The 12478-nt window shown below is 45.5% G+C and overlaps 1 protein-coding gene across 3 annotated transcripts in view; it reads right to left on the bottom strand.

Moving 5' to 3' along the window:
* CD47 (CD47 molecule) overlaps window positions 1-5912 on the bottom strand; it is an 83891-nt gene extending 77979 nt beyond the window's left edge. For all 3 annotated transcript variants that reach the window (XM_060234539.1, XM_060234540.1, XM_060234542.1), the window contains exons 1-2: window positions 5660-5912; window positions 1074-1430 (exon numbers count right to left, since the gene is read on the bottom strand). In XM_060234539.1, coding sequence (XP_060090522.1) covers window positions 1074-1430; window positions 5660-5708 — 406 coding nt within the window. In that variant the 5' untranslated portion in view covers window positions 5709-5912. The remainder of the gene's footprint in view (window positions 1-1073; window positions 1431-5659) is intronic.
* Between the last annotated feature and the right edge of the window lie 6566 nt (window positions 5913-12478).

Below are 12478 nucleotides of genomic sequence, written 5' to 3'. Positions count from 1 at the left end.
GCTCCAACAGGAATCCCTATGAGAACTATTTTGCAAGTAGGTCATGGTGCAAACACCACCACAACCACTTGCCTTCTTTTGGGGATTGCTCCTTTTGGCCTTGGGGATTTTGTCCCTTTAGCTTTTCTGCTTTAACATTATAGGCAGGTAAACGTAGACCCCTGTGCAAGCACCAAGTCATTACAAACCCATGGGGTGATATCACATCACGACATTTTCTTGGCAGACTTTTTTTTACGGAGTGGTTTGCCATTGCCTTCCCCAGTCATCTACACTTTACCCCCAGCAAACCGGGTACTCATTTTACCAACCTTGGAAAAATGGAAGGTTGACTCAACCTTGAGCTGGCTACCTGAACCCAGCTTCCACCAGGATTGAACTTGTTGTGAACAGAGGTTGGACTGCAGTACTGCAGCTTACCACTCTGTGCCACAGGGCTCCTTCTTCTAACACTATAACAATATAGTAAATGTAGCTGTATTGAAATTATGAACTGGAATACATTCTCATGTATTGTAGTATTATCACATTATAACAGTAATAGTTATAAGGGTTTTTTTTTTTCAAAAGTCCTCCCAAAAGCCATACCAATGGCACAGCAGGAAAAAAGTATCTGGAGCATGCTGGAAAGACTGTATATGTGATGGTCTGAAAGGAAAGTGAAAACACACTTTCCATCCACACACAAAGCAATAAGGTTGGAAACAAGATGGTATGAGTACAGCATCCTCTGTATACTTGCCCTCTTCCCCCCCACCCCCAAAAAAGGCCTCAATTTTTGAATCCATGGTGCAGAAAAATCTCTGTGAGGAAGAAGAGCAGGTAGGAACACTTTTTGTGTCATTCTGAGAGCTGAATTGGCCAACATTGGAGACACCTGTGATGCACCCAAAGCCCCCTCGATAAATTCTCTTCTATATTCAACAGAACCATATGTGTTGGTGGAACATATAAATTATTGCTGGGTTTTGAATCAAGACATAATTTGTGATCCCAGACGCAAAATCACTTATGGACAACAGTTTAAAAGCATCAGTCCCAGTACTTAATAAATAACAAGACCAATAACTTACCTACTGTTTTCTTAAGTTCAACTGTAATTACTCCTTCTCGGTTTGATTCAGCTACTTCACAAGTATAGTTTCCTGGAATTGCCTCTTCCCTTGATAGACGGAGTGAAGCGATGCCAGAGGACAGCTTTGGCAGACATTCCAATTCGGCAGACTGAAAAGTGCTGTTTTTGTGAGTTTTCATGGGTCGTGCATGTCCCTCAAAAACAAAAAAACCACTTCCTCCTAGTTTCCACTTTATAAACATTCGTCTAGTGTCATTTTTTTGCAGGTTAGTTACTAAGCAAGGTATGATGACACTTGAATTACATTTGTTGATTAGAACACTTGTGATGTTTTCAAACAGCAGCTGAGCAGAACCTGGAAAAAGAAAAACAAGTTTTACTAATTATCTTTACTTAAACCTGAGAGAAAAAGAAGACTATGGGTGTTTTCGCACTGACCTTACTCCAGAGCGACGTCCCTCTTCACCGCGCAGCATCTGCGCGGATTTCGCACCAATTGCTCTGCAAAACCCAGAAGAGCCGCAAAGTCCCACAGCTTTTGCGTCGCAAATGTAAACCGCCAAAAACCAGTTTACATTTACGACGCAAAAGCCGCAAGACTTTGCAGCTCTTCCAGGTTCTGCGGAGCAATTGGTGCGAAATCCACGCAGACACTGCGCGGTGAAGAGGGGCGTCGCTCCGGAGTAAGGTCAGTGCGAAAACGCCCTATGCTTCCAAGTTTTGATACATACTGAGGACTATTCTGACCCCCAATTCCATAAGACCTATTTAAGAGCACTACTTGTTTGGCTTGTTTCTCTATCTACTGAAAAGGTGAAAATCTAGGGCTGAAGATTATATTTATTCCCCCATTAGAGAACTTGCCTCAGAACATCAAGAAGAGGCCAAAGCAGCTATGAACTTTTCCTCCAACAGATTATTTATGATTCTTACATTTATGTATCAGCTTGCACTGATTTGTTGCAATTGCTTTTGGTGCTTGCTGACTGACTGTTGTCAGCTACACTGCAATTCAGCGTACTCAGTAGAAAGGCAGGTAATAAATATTCCAAAATAAAAAGTACACTGATTTGAATAAGTATTATAAAGCCATCTTCAACTTACCAATGAGATGAAATGTAAACATATAAATCTTATTGAACATTTCCTGCTTACTAAAATCAACCAATATAAATTAATTGCTCCATTTTTAAAATATCTTCATTTCAGAGGTTTAAATTTCACAGTACTTATTAGCTTACTTGTACTTCCTGAGGTTTGTAGAACTAACAGCCCTTAAAAGCAATGACAAACTGCTGAACCCCAGATTTTTATTACACTAACATAGGCTCTTACCTAGTCTCCTAATGTTTTAATTTCCCAGAACATAGTCAACTGTCATTCTTCTCTCCTGTCTCAAAAATGCTATCTGGAGATGTGAAAAGGTACGAGTCAATGAACAGCATTTGAAAGCTCCTAAAAATGACTGCTTGATCATTAGAAAAATGACTCATGTGAATCTTAGGTCATATGATTTCTCCTTACAATGCAATCATATACATTTCTTCCTCTCAAAACCAACAACCATGGATTGATCCAAGTTTTTAAGATCTTCTTTACAACCCTACTCTCTGTGCCCTCAGCTGCAAGGGTGAGGTAATTAGCAAGCCAGATAATAGGACTTGGTCAGTCACCTGTAGGGAATGCCCTCTTCCTTGAGGTTCACCTAGTGCCTACCCTACTCTCTATTCAGCGCCAGGTCAACAAGTTATTTTTTTAACCAAGCTATTAACCGAGGGTTTGACTTTCTAAAATGTGTTTGTTTTTAGAACCCACTTTTAGCCAAAGAACTGTTACAAGGGCTTTAGGTCACCACATATCTAATGCTCTGAGTTCTTGTATGCTTAAAAAAAGTTTTATTGCTTCTGGGGCAGTGTTAATGGATCTTAACTCCAATTATTTATGTTTTTTATAATTTATATTGTTTTATTTTGTGAACCACTTCTAACCAGACAACATATAAATGTTTTAAATACATAAAATAAACAGTATTTTGTGGTGATATGGTGGAACAGGCCTGTACTCGCTTGCAGACCCAATTCCACCCTGCCCTCAAAGGTTTTTCCAACACCTGGAGGGGCTTTTCTCTCTTTCTCTGGTAACTCATCTCTACCACCTGACCTTTTGCAGGAATTGCCTACTGGGAGGATCAGGACTCCCAGCTTTCTTCCATGTTCTGAGACCTTGCCTCTGTGCCTTCTGCTGCCCAGTTCTTGGTCACTACAGGGAAGGTTTACTGCCTTGTGCCTGGAGGAGTAGCTGCTTGCCACCTGCTTGACTTCTCCCTGGCACTTCTTTTAAAATTGTGTGTCCAAGACAGGTGAGGTCTCTGTGGTACAGAGAACCACTACGAGCATCAAAAGTTATAAAGTATTCATTAAAAAGAAAATGTTCACAAGTGTACTTTTAGCACAGCAACAAATTGAGCAAGGGATTCAAAAGAAATAGGCAAATATAATTCTTCTGTCCCTTCTCTATACATGTTGTATCAGTTGTTAAAATACAGGAAAAAAGAAAAGTCGCCTGTGCAAGCACCAGTCACTTCCGACTCTGGGGTGACGTTGCTTTCACAACATTTTCACAGCAGACTTTTTACAGGGTGATTTGCCATTGCCTCCCCCAGTCATCTACACTTTCCCCGCAGCAAGCTGGGTACTCATTTTATCAACCTTGGAAGGATGGAAGGCTGAGTCAACCTCAAGCCGGCTACCTGAAAACCCAGCTTCCACCAGGGATTGAACTCAGGTCATGAGCAGAGTTTAGGATTGCAGTACTGAGCCCGCTTCGGCGGGGGAGGGCAGGATATAAGAATAAATTTATTATTATTATTATTAACACTCTGCGCCATGGGGCTCTTTAAAAAATAGGACAGGCTCCTTAACTTCATGAAGTTACAGATCTCTGCAGAGGGACCATATCCTTGAAATTTGCTTCTGCTCCTCAGGCCAGCAGCACATGTTCAAAATGGCAGCCTCCTCTAAAACTCAGCTAAGAGTTCTGCTGCTATGATGGATTCAGCACCCAAAAGAAAGAGAGCTTCCTCCTTGCTCCCCTGAGTTTTATTGCCTCTCTTTTCCCTTCCCACTGACCCACTCAGGTCATATCAAGGAAGCTTTTCTCAATATCTCCAGTTTTCCTTCCTGAAATCTCTCCAGCATTTAATGCCTCCAAATCTCTGTCCCCTGCTTGTGGGGGGGCGGCTCCTATTGTCTCTAGTCAAACCTATTAGCATTTGTATGAAGGTGAGCTGAGGTAAGTTTGGAAAGTAACTGAACTGACCTCTCCCTTCCTGCCTGTTCTCTGCAGTGTGGGGGGGGGGGGGAGACTTTAAAACTCAAGAGTGCAGACTTGCCTCTTTTCAAACCTCCAAAGAAAAAAATGTATTTATTCACATGTGGCAATGTTATAATAAACACAAGTTGATAAATAACATGGTCTCTAATACAGTGACATGATTCGAAGCTGTTCACCTCTGCAGCTGCAACACTCAAATGCATACTGATTTCCATCCCCCATTAGACAGTTAAGAGCTGTCTGCAAGACCAACGTGGATCATGCAAGCCTCACAGGGAATGTCCCAGACGAAAGCTGCCTCTTTTCTAAGTGGGATGCCACTCCCAGTTTGTCTTCCAGCAGCACTAAGATCCTACAAAGTTGCTGTGAACACATATCCCAAAGTTTAAAACACACACACCAACCGACAAGAGCCAAACCGACAGATGGATTATACACTGTCATAATTCTTTAGGTGGGTTCTTGAAAGGGCACCAGCCATCATCAGAACCGATTAGCTGAGAAGACTTAAGTTTGCCATAAAACCAGCCACCAGCCGTCACACAGCTCCACACAAGACAAGCAAGAACATGTGGGCGAGCCCGAGAAAGCCAGAGCCCTTTCTCTACCTAGAACGCCTCCCCTCCCCTCCCCTCCCCTGTCGTTCAAGGCACGGCGGCTGCTGGAGCCAAATCCTCACCTCCCAGTCCCACACAAGCCTGCTGTCACTTCTGCCACTGTAAATTCACAGCAGCGGGAATCCTGAAGCGAAGCTTATGGAAAGCATCAGGCGTCCTAGAGGAAGCCAATCCCAGAGCGCATCACCCGACGATAGAAGCCGAAAATGGGTTTGCTTGAAGGGATGGGGAGGGGAAGAGGCACGAGGCAGCCCTGCCCGTCATTGCGCACTTTGGTGGGACGAGCAACCCTCCACCTCCCAAGGACCGCCGCCGCGTCGCCCCTTCCCATATTCCGACCCACCCCGACCCCAAAGGGCTCCTCTCACCCCAAGCCCAAGGGTCCCTGCCCCCCCCCCCCAAGACCCCTCGTCACGGGACAGAGAGCGGGGGAGGAGCGGAAAGAAGTCCCGCGCTCTCTCTCCAAATCGCCTCACAACCCGCTGCTGTTTTGAAGGACGGACGGTGGCGAGGGGCACGCGGAAGGGTTCAGGCGCCAGCAAAAAGCGGAGATGGGGGGGGGCGAAGGAGGGGGGGCAGCGGCGGCGCCCAGTCGAGGGCGACCGCTAGAAGGGAGGCAGAGGCAGGAACTCACCTGCGCCCAAGGTGCCCAGCAGCACCCACCAGACTCTGAGCACCCACATGTCCAAGCTGGGGGGTGGGGAGCCGCTCTCCGCAGCGCTGAGCCTCGGACACCGAAGGACGGCGGGGTGGGGGCCGAGGAGCCGGAGCGGGGAACTGGAGCCGCCCAACCCGCAGCCTGACGAGCTTCCGCCGCTGCTCCCTCCAGCCGCAGCGAGCGGGGCGGGGCCACACCCGGCTTTCGCTTTCGCTCTACGCCACAGGAGAGAGAGGGGGGGGGAGGGAGCTGGGCAAGGGGTGGGCAGGCGGCCGGGCGGGCGAGAGAGCGAGCGAAGTCCTCTGCAAAGGCGCTCCGGGCGACAACGGCTGCCGCTGTGGGCTTCGAAAGGGAGGGAAGGACAAGAGGAGGAAGGCGGCGGCGCAGGGAACAGCCGAAGACGGCGGCGGCGGCGCTTGGTAGCGACCTCATGCGCCGTTTGGTTTGGCAGCGGCTGCGTCGGGAAGGGCTTCTGAGGATCGGACCCTGCTTGAATCTTGGGGGCTGCTGATTTTCGGCCGTTTTTCCCCCCTGCAGGGAGAGATTTAAATCGGGGCGCGCGCTCCCTCTCCCTTCCAGAAAAGCGCGCGAGTGCCGGCGTTACCGGGGAGACGTTTTTGCGCCGTGCAAATTCGGGGATATCCCTTCACCTGTTGGATCTCGACCGGGGTGGGGGGGGTGTAGGGATCGGAGCGCTGAGTTTGGATGACGCAAACGGGTTTTTTAAAAAAAAAATCTATAGTTTTTATATGCAATGTATATATAGTTTTATTCGTGTCTTCGTCAAAGTGGTTTGGGCAGGTAACCTTGAGCTGGACCGCGATCTGAGTCTCACCTGCCTGCCTCGCAGGGAAGTTGTGACCGTGAATAAAGGGAGAGTGCATCTTGCAAGAACTGAGCAGAAATCATAACATGGCAGCCTGTGTTTCTTGGACGCGGTTCTGAATCTCGCTGTCGTGCCACCCTGTGCCATTTTATTACTCCGCAGGAACGGGATTGAGACAGTGTCGCTGTGGTTTATTTCAAGGCAGATACAGCTCTCAGATCTGTCAGCCCCTCTCCCTACTGATGCCTTGTTCTTGTGGCATCTTTCATAAAGTTTTAATAAATTGTGCTTTTGAAGTATTTGAAGCCAAGATAATGCAAAATATTTCTGCAGACACCAAGTCCCAGTTGATTTAGAGGATCTAAAATCAGGATAATGTTTTAACTCACTGGCATGTCTTTTAAAGATTTATTACATTCTAACACAAATACATCGTCTTCAGTCTGCTAGAGATGACTAGGGAAGGGATGCCATGCAAACAAGCAAAGACAGCCAGAAATCTACAGCTAGAGACGACATCAGTTCCAGTAACATGGAAGGTGCTCGGTTGAGTTGCTCCATCCACAGCTTTTTGAACACTCAGGTCCAGAGCCACTCGCCCCTTTTCTTCTTCCTGCATCCTGTATTAATAGAGGTTTTAATCAGTGTGTGTGGGGGGGGGGGGGAATCCAGATCTGCATACTCTTTTCTCAAAAAATTATATTAACATCACAGAGATCACAAGAAGATTTTAACATTGTCTATCTTAAATGGAAAGACAAAGACTGGTTTTACTTTTAAAGCTAGGGATATGTGCAAATGGGACTGCCTTCTATGCCTCCTGAACTACATAAACAAATACCACATCCACATAAAATGGCAATGCATTCTTTACTGGTTGACCATGATGCCAGATGATATCCTTTTACATTGAGCCCAAATTCTGCCATTATCCCTTTTGTCTTTTTTTTTAAATGTGCTGCCTGAGGTAGAATTCTGCAGAACTTGAAAGCTTGCATATTGCTTTCTCATCTTGCAACAGGTATCAGTAAATGTATTGCTCACTTTTGCTTTCTTGGGGTTATTTTTAAAGTAATTTTCCTCTCCTTTTTTTTTGTCAGCAAGCTTGCATGTTTATTTTTATTTAAGACATTCATTAGTGCCTTTCTAGGGCATTTTTTGTAGCAGGAACTCCTTTACATATTAGGCCACACACCCTTGATGTAGCCCTCCAAGAGCTTACAGTACCTATTGTAAGCTCTAGGACAGTGATGGCGAACCTTTTAGAGACAGAGTGCCCAAACTGCAACCCAAAACCCTCTTATTTATCGCAAAGTGCCAACATAGCAATTTAACCTGAATACTAAGGTTTTCGTTTAGAAAAAACAACTCATAGTGAAATTAACAAACTGAAAGAACATTTGGTCTGGATAGTATTTGCTTAGGAAACCAACAAAATAGTAACATGTCAGAATGGGAGAATGATGGTGAGAGTGTCATAAGGCAATAAATGGAGGCTGTTCATTGCTCTGTTGCTTGCAAATCTGCGTTAAACTGAGAACATGCCTTTCCCAGAGGTGTTCCTGACCACCTAATTTACTTTTGAACATGTAACATATATTATAAACATCATTCTAGTTTGCCATTAGGAAAAAAAGAATACATTAAAATATAGTGTGTTTAGTAGGAGCTGGTGGTTAGGGTGTCCAAATCAGATCTGGGAGGTCCTGATTCATATGCCCACTCTGCCCTGGCAGCTTGCTGGGAAACCTTGGACCAGTAATATACTCTGAGTTAACCCGCCTCATAGGTTCGTTGTGAGGATAAAAGAGAAGGGGAGAGTGTGTCAAACCACTTCAGTGTCCTTTTGGGGAGGAAGGCAGGGGATACATGATGTTAGTTAATAAATTAAGCTGATGAGTCCGCTGATTTTTATGGCTATATCTGAGTCCAGCAGCACCTTAGAGAAAAAGATTTTTGAGAGTCAAAGCTCCTTTTAGCTAATCGAGGGAGCTCTAATGCTGGAAAGTTTGTGCCCCCTCCCCCAAATCTTGTTGGTCTCTAAGGCTTGAATGTAGTTCTGCTATGGACAAGCACAGATACCCTTGGAAACTTCAGGGATAGTCTGAATTGTATTAATTAGAAAGTCTGATGTGAGACAGGATGGCCAGTTTGATGTAGAGGCTAAGTGCGTGGACTCTTATCTGGGAGAACCGGGTTTGATTCCCTACTCCTCCACTTTCAGCTGCTGGAATGGCCTTGAATCAGCCATAGCTACCACAGAGCTGTCCTTGAAAGGGCAGCTTCTGGGAGAGCTTCTCTCAACCCCACCTACCTCACAGGGTATCTGTTGTGGGGGAGGAAGATAAAGGAGATTGTGAGCTGCTCTGAGACCCTGAGATTCAGAGTGAAGGGCGGGATATAAATCCAATATTTTCTTCTTTTTTTAAACTAAAACTGCAATCCTGTGCATGTGTAGAGAGTAGGTGCCACAGTGCTCACTATAGATTACTTCCAAGAAACCATGGAGAGCAAGCCCAATGAGGAAATGCTAAGGGACTTGGGGATATTCAGTCTGGAGAAGAGGAGGATGAGGGGGGAGACATGATTGCTCTTTTGAAGTATTAGAACGGCTGCCACTTAGAGGAGGACAGGGAGCTGTTCCTGCTGGCAACAGTGGAGAGGACTGGCATAGGAAAAACTTTTTAACAGTAAGAGTTGTTCAACAGTGCAATCAACCCCCTCACTGGCAGTCGCCAAGCAGCAGCTGGACAAGTACTTGTCAGGGAAGCTCTGGAAAACCAGAACAGCAGTGCAACAGTTCAAAAACAGCTTATTAGCAATTTGCATTATGGTCCCTGTAGCTTGAAAGAGCTCTGCTCAGATACTGCTGTCAGAAGCATCATATCTGAAAGCAAGGAAGCCTGCAGTTCCTCCCTTTCCACTTTTAAACCAGAGGCAATCTCGGCTGCTGTTTCTGCCAGATTAGTGGGATCCAACATTTCCTGTAATAAACCTGCATCCCTTTAAAAAAAAAGTGCTTGATTCAAGGTCCTGATCTTTCCTCCCCATCCTCACATACCTATGCTCTCTTCTTCCCTTCGGCTTGGACCGTGCCACAACAGTTTTGAAATATGAAACACAACCAGGTCTTGGCCACATGAAAACGTGAAGCTGCCTTATACCCATCTCTCTAGTGCAGGGGTGGCCAAACTGTGGCTTGAGAGTGTGGCTCTTGAAGCCCCCACCAGAGAAGGCATTTGTCTCTTTAAACCACTTCTTCAAGCCAAGCCAGCCAGTGGCTTGGAGAATGCATTTAAAGTTCAAGTTGCTTTCTTTCCACCTCTCTCCCTGCCCACCTATTTTCCTTCCTTCCTTTCTTCCTTCTCTCAGACATCTGACATTCATGTCTGGTGGCTCTCACATACCTGCAATTAATTCTATGTGGCTCTTAAGTAAGTTTGGCCACTCCTGCCCTAGTGAATCCCATCTAACTCCCTCCCTAAAACTGCCGAACACCTGCAAGGAATTTTCCTCTGTGTGTTGTGCTTGGAGGCTGCATTGTGGTTGCACCCCCCCAAGTCAGAATTCCAAAGGTGCTCATGAGCTCAAAAAGGTTGGAGTGCCCTGTTGTCTCTCTGAAGGAGGCCCAGTTAGGGTTGCCAGGTTTGGGTTGGGAAATACCTGGAGATTTGGGGGAAGGAGCCTGAGTATGGGAAGAGGAGGAGCTTCAATGAGATATGACTCCAGAGCCTCATGCGCGGGGAGGGGGACAAGAGAGCATGCGTGCCCACTGAGTGCCGCCTCTGGCACCCGTGCCATAGGTTCACCACTACTGCTCTAGGAGGATTGTTGGCATTGGGGGGGTGTCCTAATATGCAAATGAGTTCCTGCTACAAAAAAAAGCTCTGGAACTCAAGGTGGCTTACAATTTAAGTAGAACAAAAGGATAAAAATATGTTAAAATAATAGATTAGAATCACAATTTATAGCATAATAGAGGAAATTAACTAATCAAATGCTGCCCCAACTAAAATCACCTTTTGCTGTCTCCCAAGGACAGAAAGTGAGGGGGCCAGGGACAGCTCCCAGGGGAAGCTGTTGCATAATTGTGGGGTTGCAACCAAAAAGACCTTCTCTGTGTACCCACCAAATGAGTGGCTTTAACTGTTGAGGCAGCCAGGAGGGCCTCTCCCTTTGATCTTAATTCCCGTACAGAAGGAACAAGCTTGGAGGTTTTTAAATAGAGGCTAGATGGCCATCTGACAGCAATGCTAATTCTATTAATTTAGGGGGGGGGGGAGTATTTGTGAAGTTCCTGCATTGTGCAGGAGGTTGGACTAGATGACCTGGGGGTCCTTCCAACTCTGGGATTCTATATGGGAGAATATGGTCCTTCAAGTATCCTGGGCCTAAGTCATGTAGGGCTTTAAAGGGCAAAACCAACACCTTGAATTGGGCTCAGGATCAAATTGGTAGCCAGTATAATAGCTGTAATATTGGGGTTACATGTTCCCCGTAGTTGGCCCTGACCAGCAGTCTACTTGCCACCTACATTAGCTGTAGCTTCCAAATGCTCTTCAAGAGTAGCTTATCATCCCTTCTAAGCATAACTGAAGCATATATTGCTGTGTGTAGATCTAACGGAACCAGGAATGTGCACTGTTACCAGACCAGCCAAAGCAGTTGGGAAATCATTCAGAGCCCCTGCAGCCACCTGAATTTCTTAGAGAGTCAAGCAGTGCTCCCAAGCTGCAAACCTGACTTTTAAGTATGAGGTTTTTAAAAATTCAGAATGTCCAGATGTATAGGGAGAACATAATGATGACAATCCTGGCTGCAGCATTGTTGACAGTCACATCTTGTTAACCAGTTTTAATAGATTGCAGAAAGTTCTTTTTCCTTTACAATTTGAAATGGGCAGCAGAAACGAGCAAGAGTCCCGTAGCATCTTAAAGACTAACAAAATTTGTGGTGAAGTATGAGCTTTCATGAGTCGCTGTTTACTTTTTCAGATTTCTGAGCAGTGACTCACGAAAACTCCTACCCTGCCACAAGTTTTGTTGGTCCTTAAGGTGCTGCTGAACTAGTATTTTCTGCTGCTACAGATAGACTAACATAGCTATCCATCGTGAAACAGGCAAGAGTTAGATAAAACAGGAGAAACTATGGGTAGAGTTTATTACTGCATAACACCTATGGAACAAAACCCTACCCATCAGCTACTGCAGCAAGACAGGTCCAGGACTAATATGTACAACAAGGGCTTCTTGAGAGGCCTGTTTGGACTGTTGCGTAATGCAACACGTTATAGACCAGGGGTGGCCAAACTGTGGCTCGGGAACCACATGTAGCTCTTTTACACATATTGTGTGGCTCTCAAAACCCTCACCATCCTGTCAGCCAGCTTGGATAAGGCATTTCTCTCTTTAAATCACTTCTCCAAGCCAGTTGGTGGCTTGAAGAAAGCTTTTAAAGTTAAAGTTGCTTTTTTCCATCTCTCTCTCCCTCATCCTTTCCCCATTTATTTGCTTTCCTCCTTCCCTCCCTTCTTGTCTTGTGGCTCTCAAACATCTGATGTGTATTCTATGTGGCTCTTACATTAAGCAAGTTTGGCCACCCCTGTTGTAGACATTATGCAAACTTCTGCTATGAGGAAAGTTCATGTATACAAGTAAAGCAGTCCAAGGCCCTATATGACTTGTGGCCAGCATTCCTTAAGGACCACCTTTTCCCATATGAACCTCCCCATCCATTGGTGCCCCCATCATCTGAGGCTAGATGAGTGGCCTCAGCCACAGCACCAAAACTTGGGAACTCCCTCCCCAGAGAGATGTGTCTGTCTTCCTCTACTGTTGGCTTCTACCAGCAAGTGCAGTTTTGTTTGTTCCTTTTTTTTTTAGTAGCCCCAATAACTGTTATAAGCCTTCCTCCCTGATGTTGGTGTTACGTGAATTGATATGCTCTGATTTAATTGTTTTAGATATACT

This window comes from Heteronotia binoei, chromosome 3, assembly GCF_032191835.1.
Source record: "Heteronotia binoei isolate CCM8104 ecotype False Entrance Well chromosome 3, APGP_CSIRO_Hbin_v1, whole genome shotgun sequence".
NCBI lineage: Eukaryota > Metazoa > Chordata > Lepidosauria > Squamata > Gekkonidae > Heteronotia > Heteronotia binoei.
Note: the sequence above shows the minus strand (reverse complement) of the source record. Positions and strands in the feature narration are given on the sequence as shown.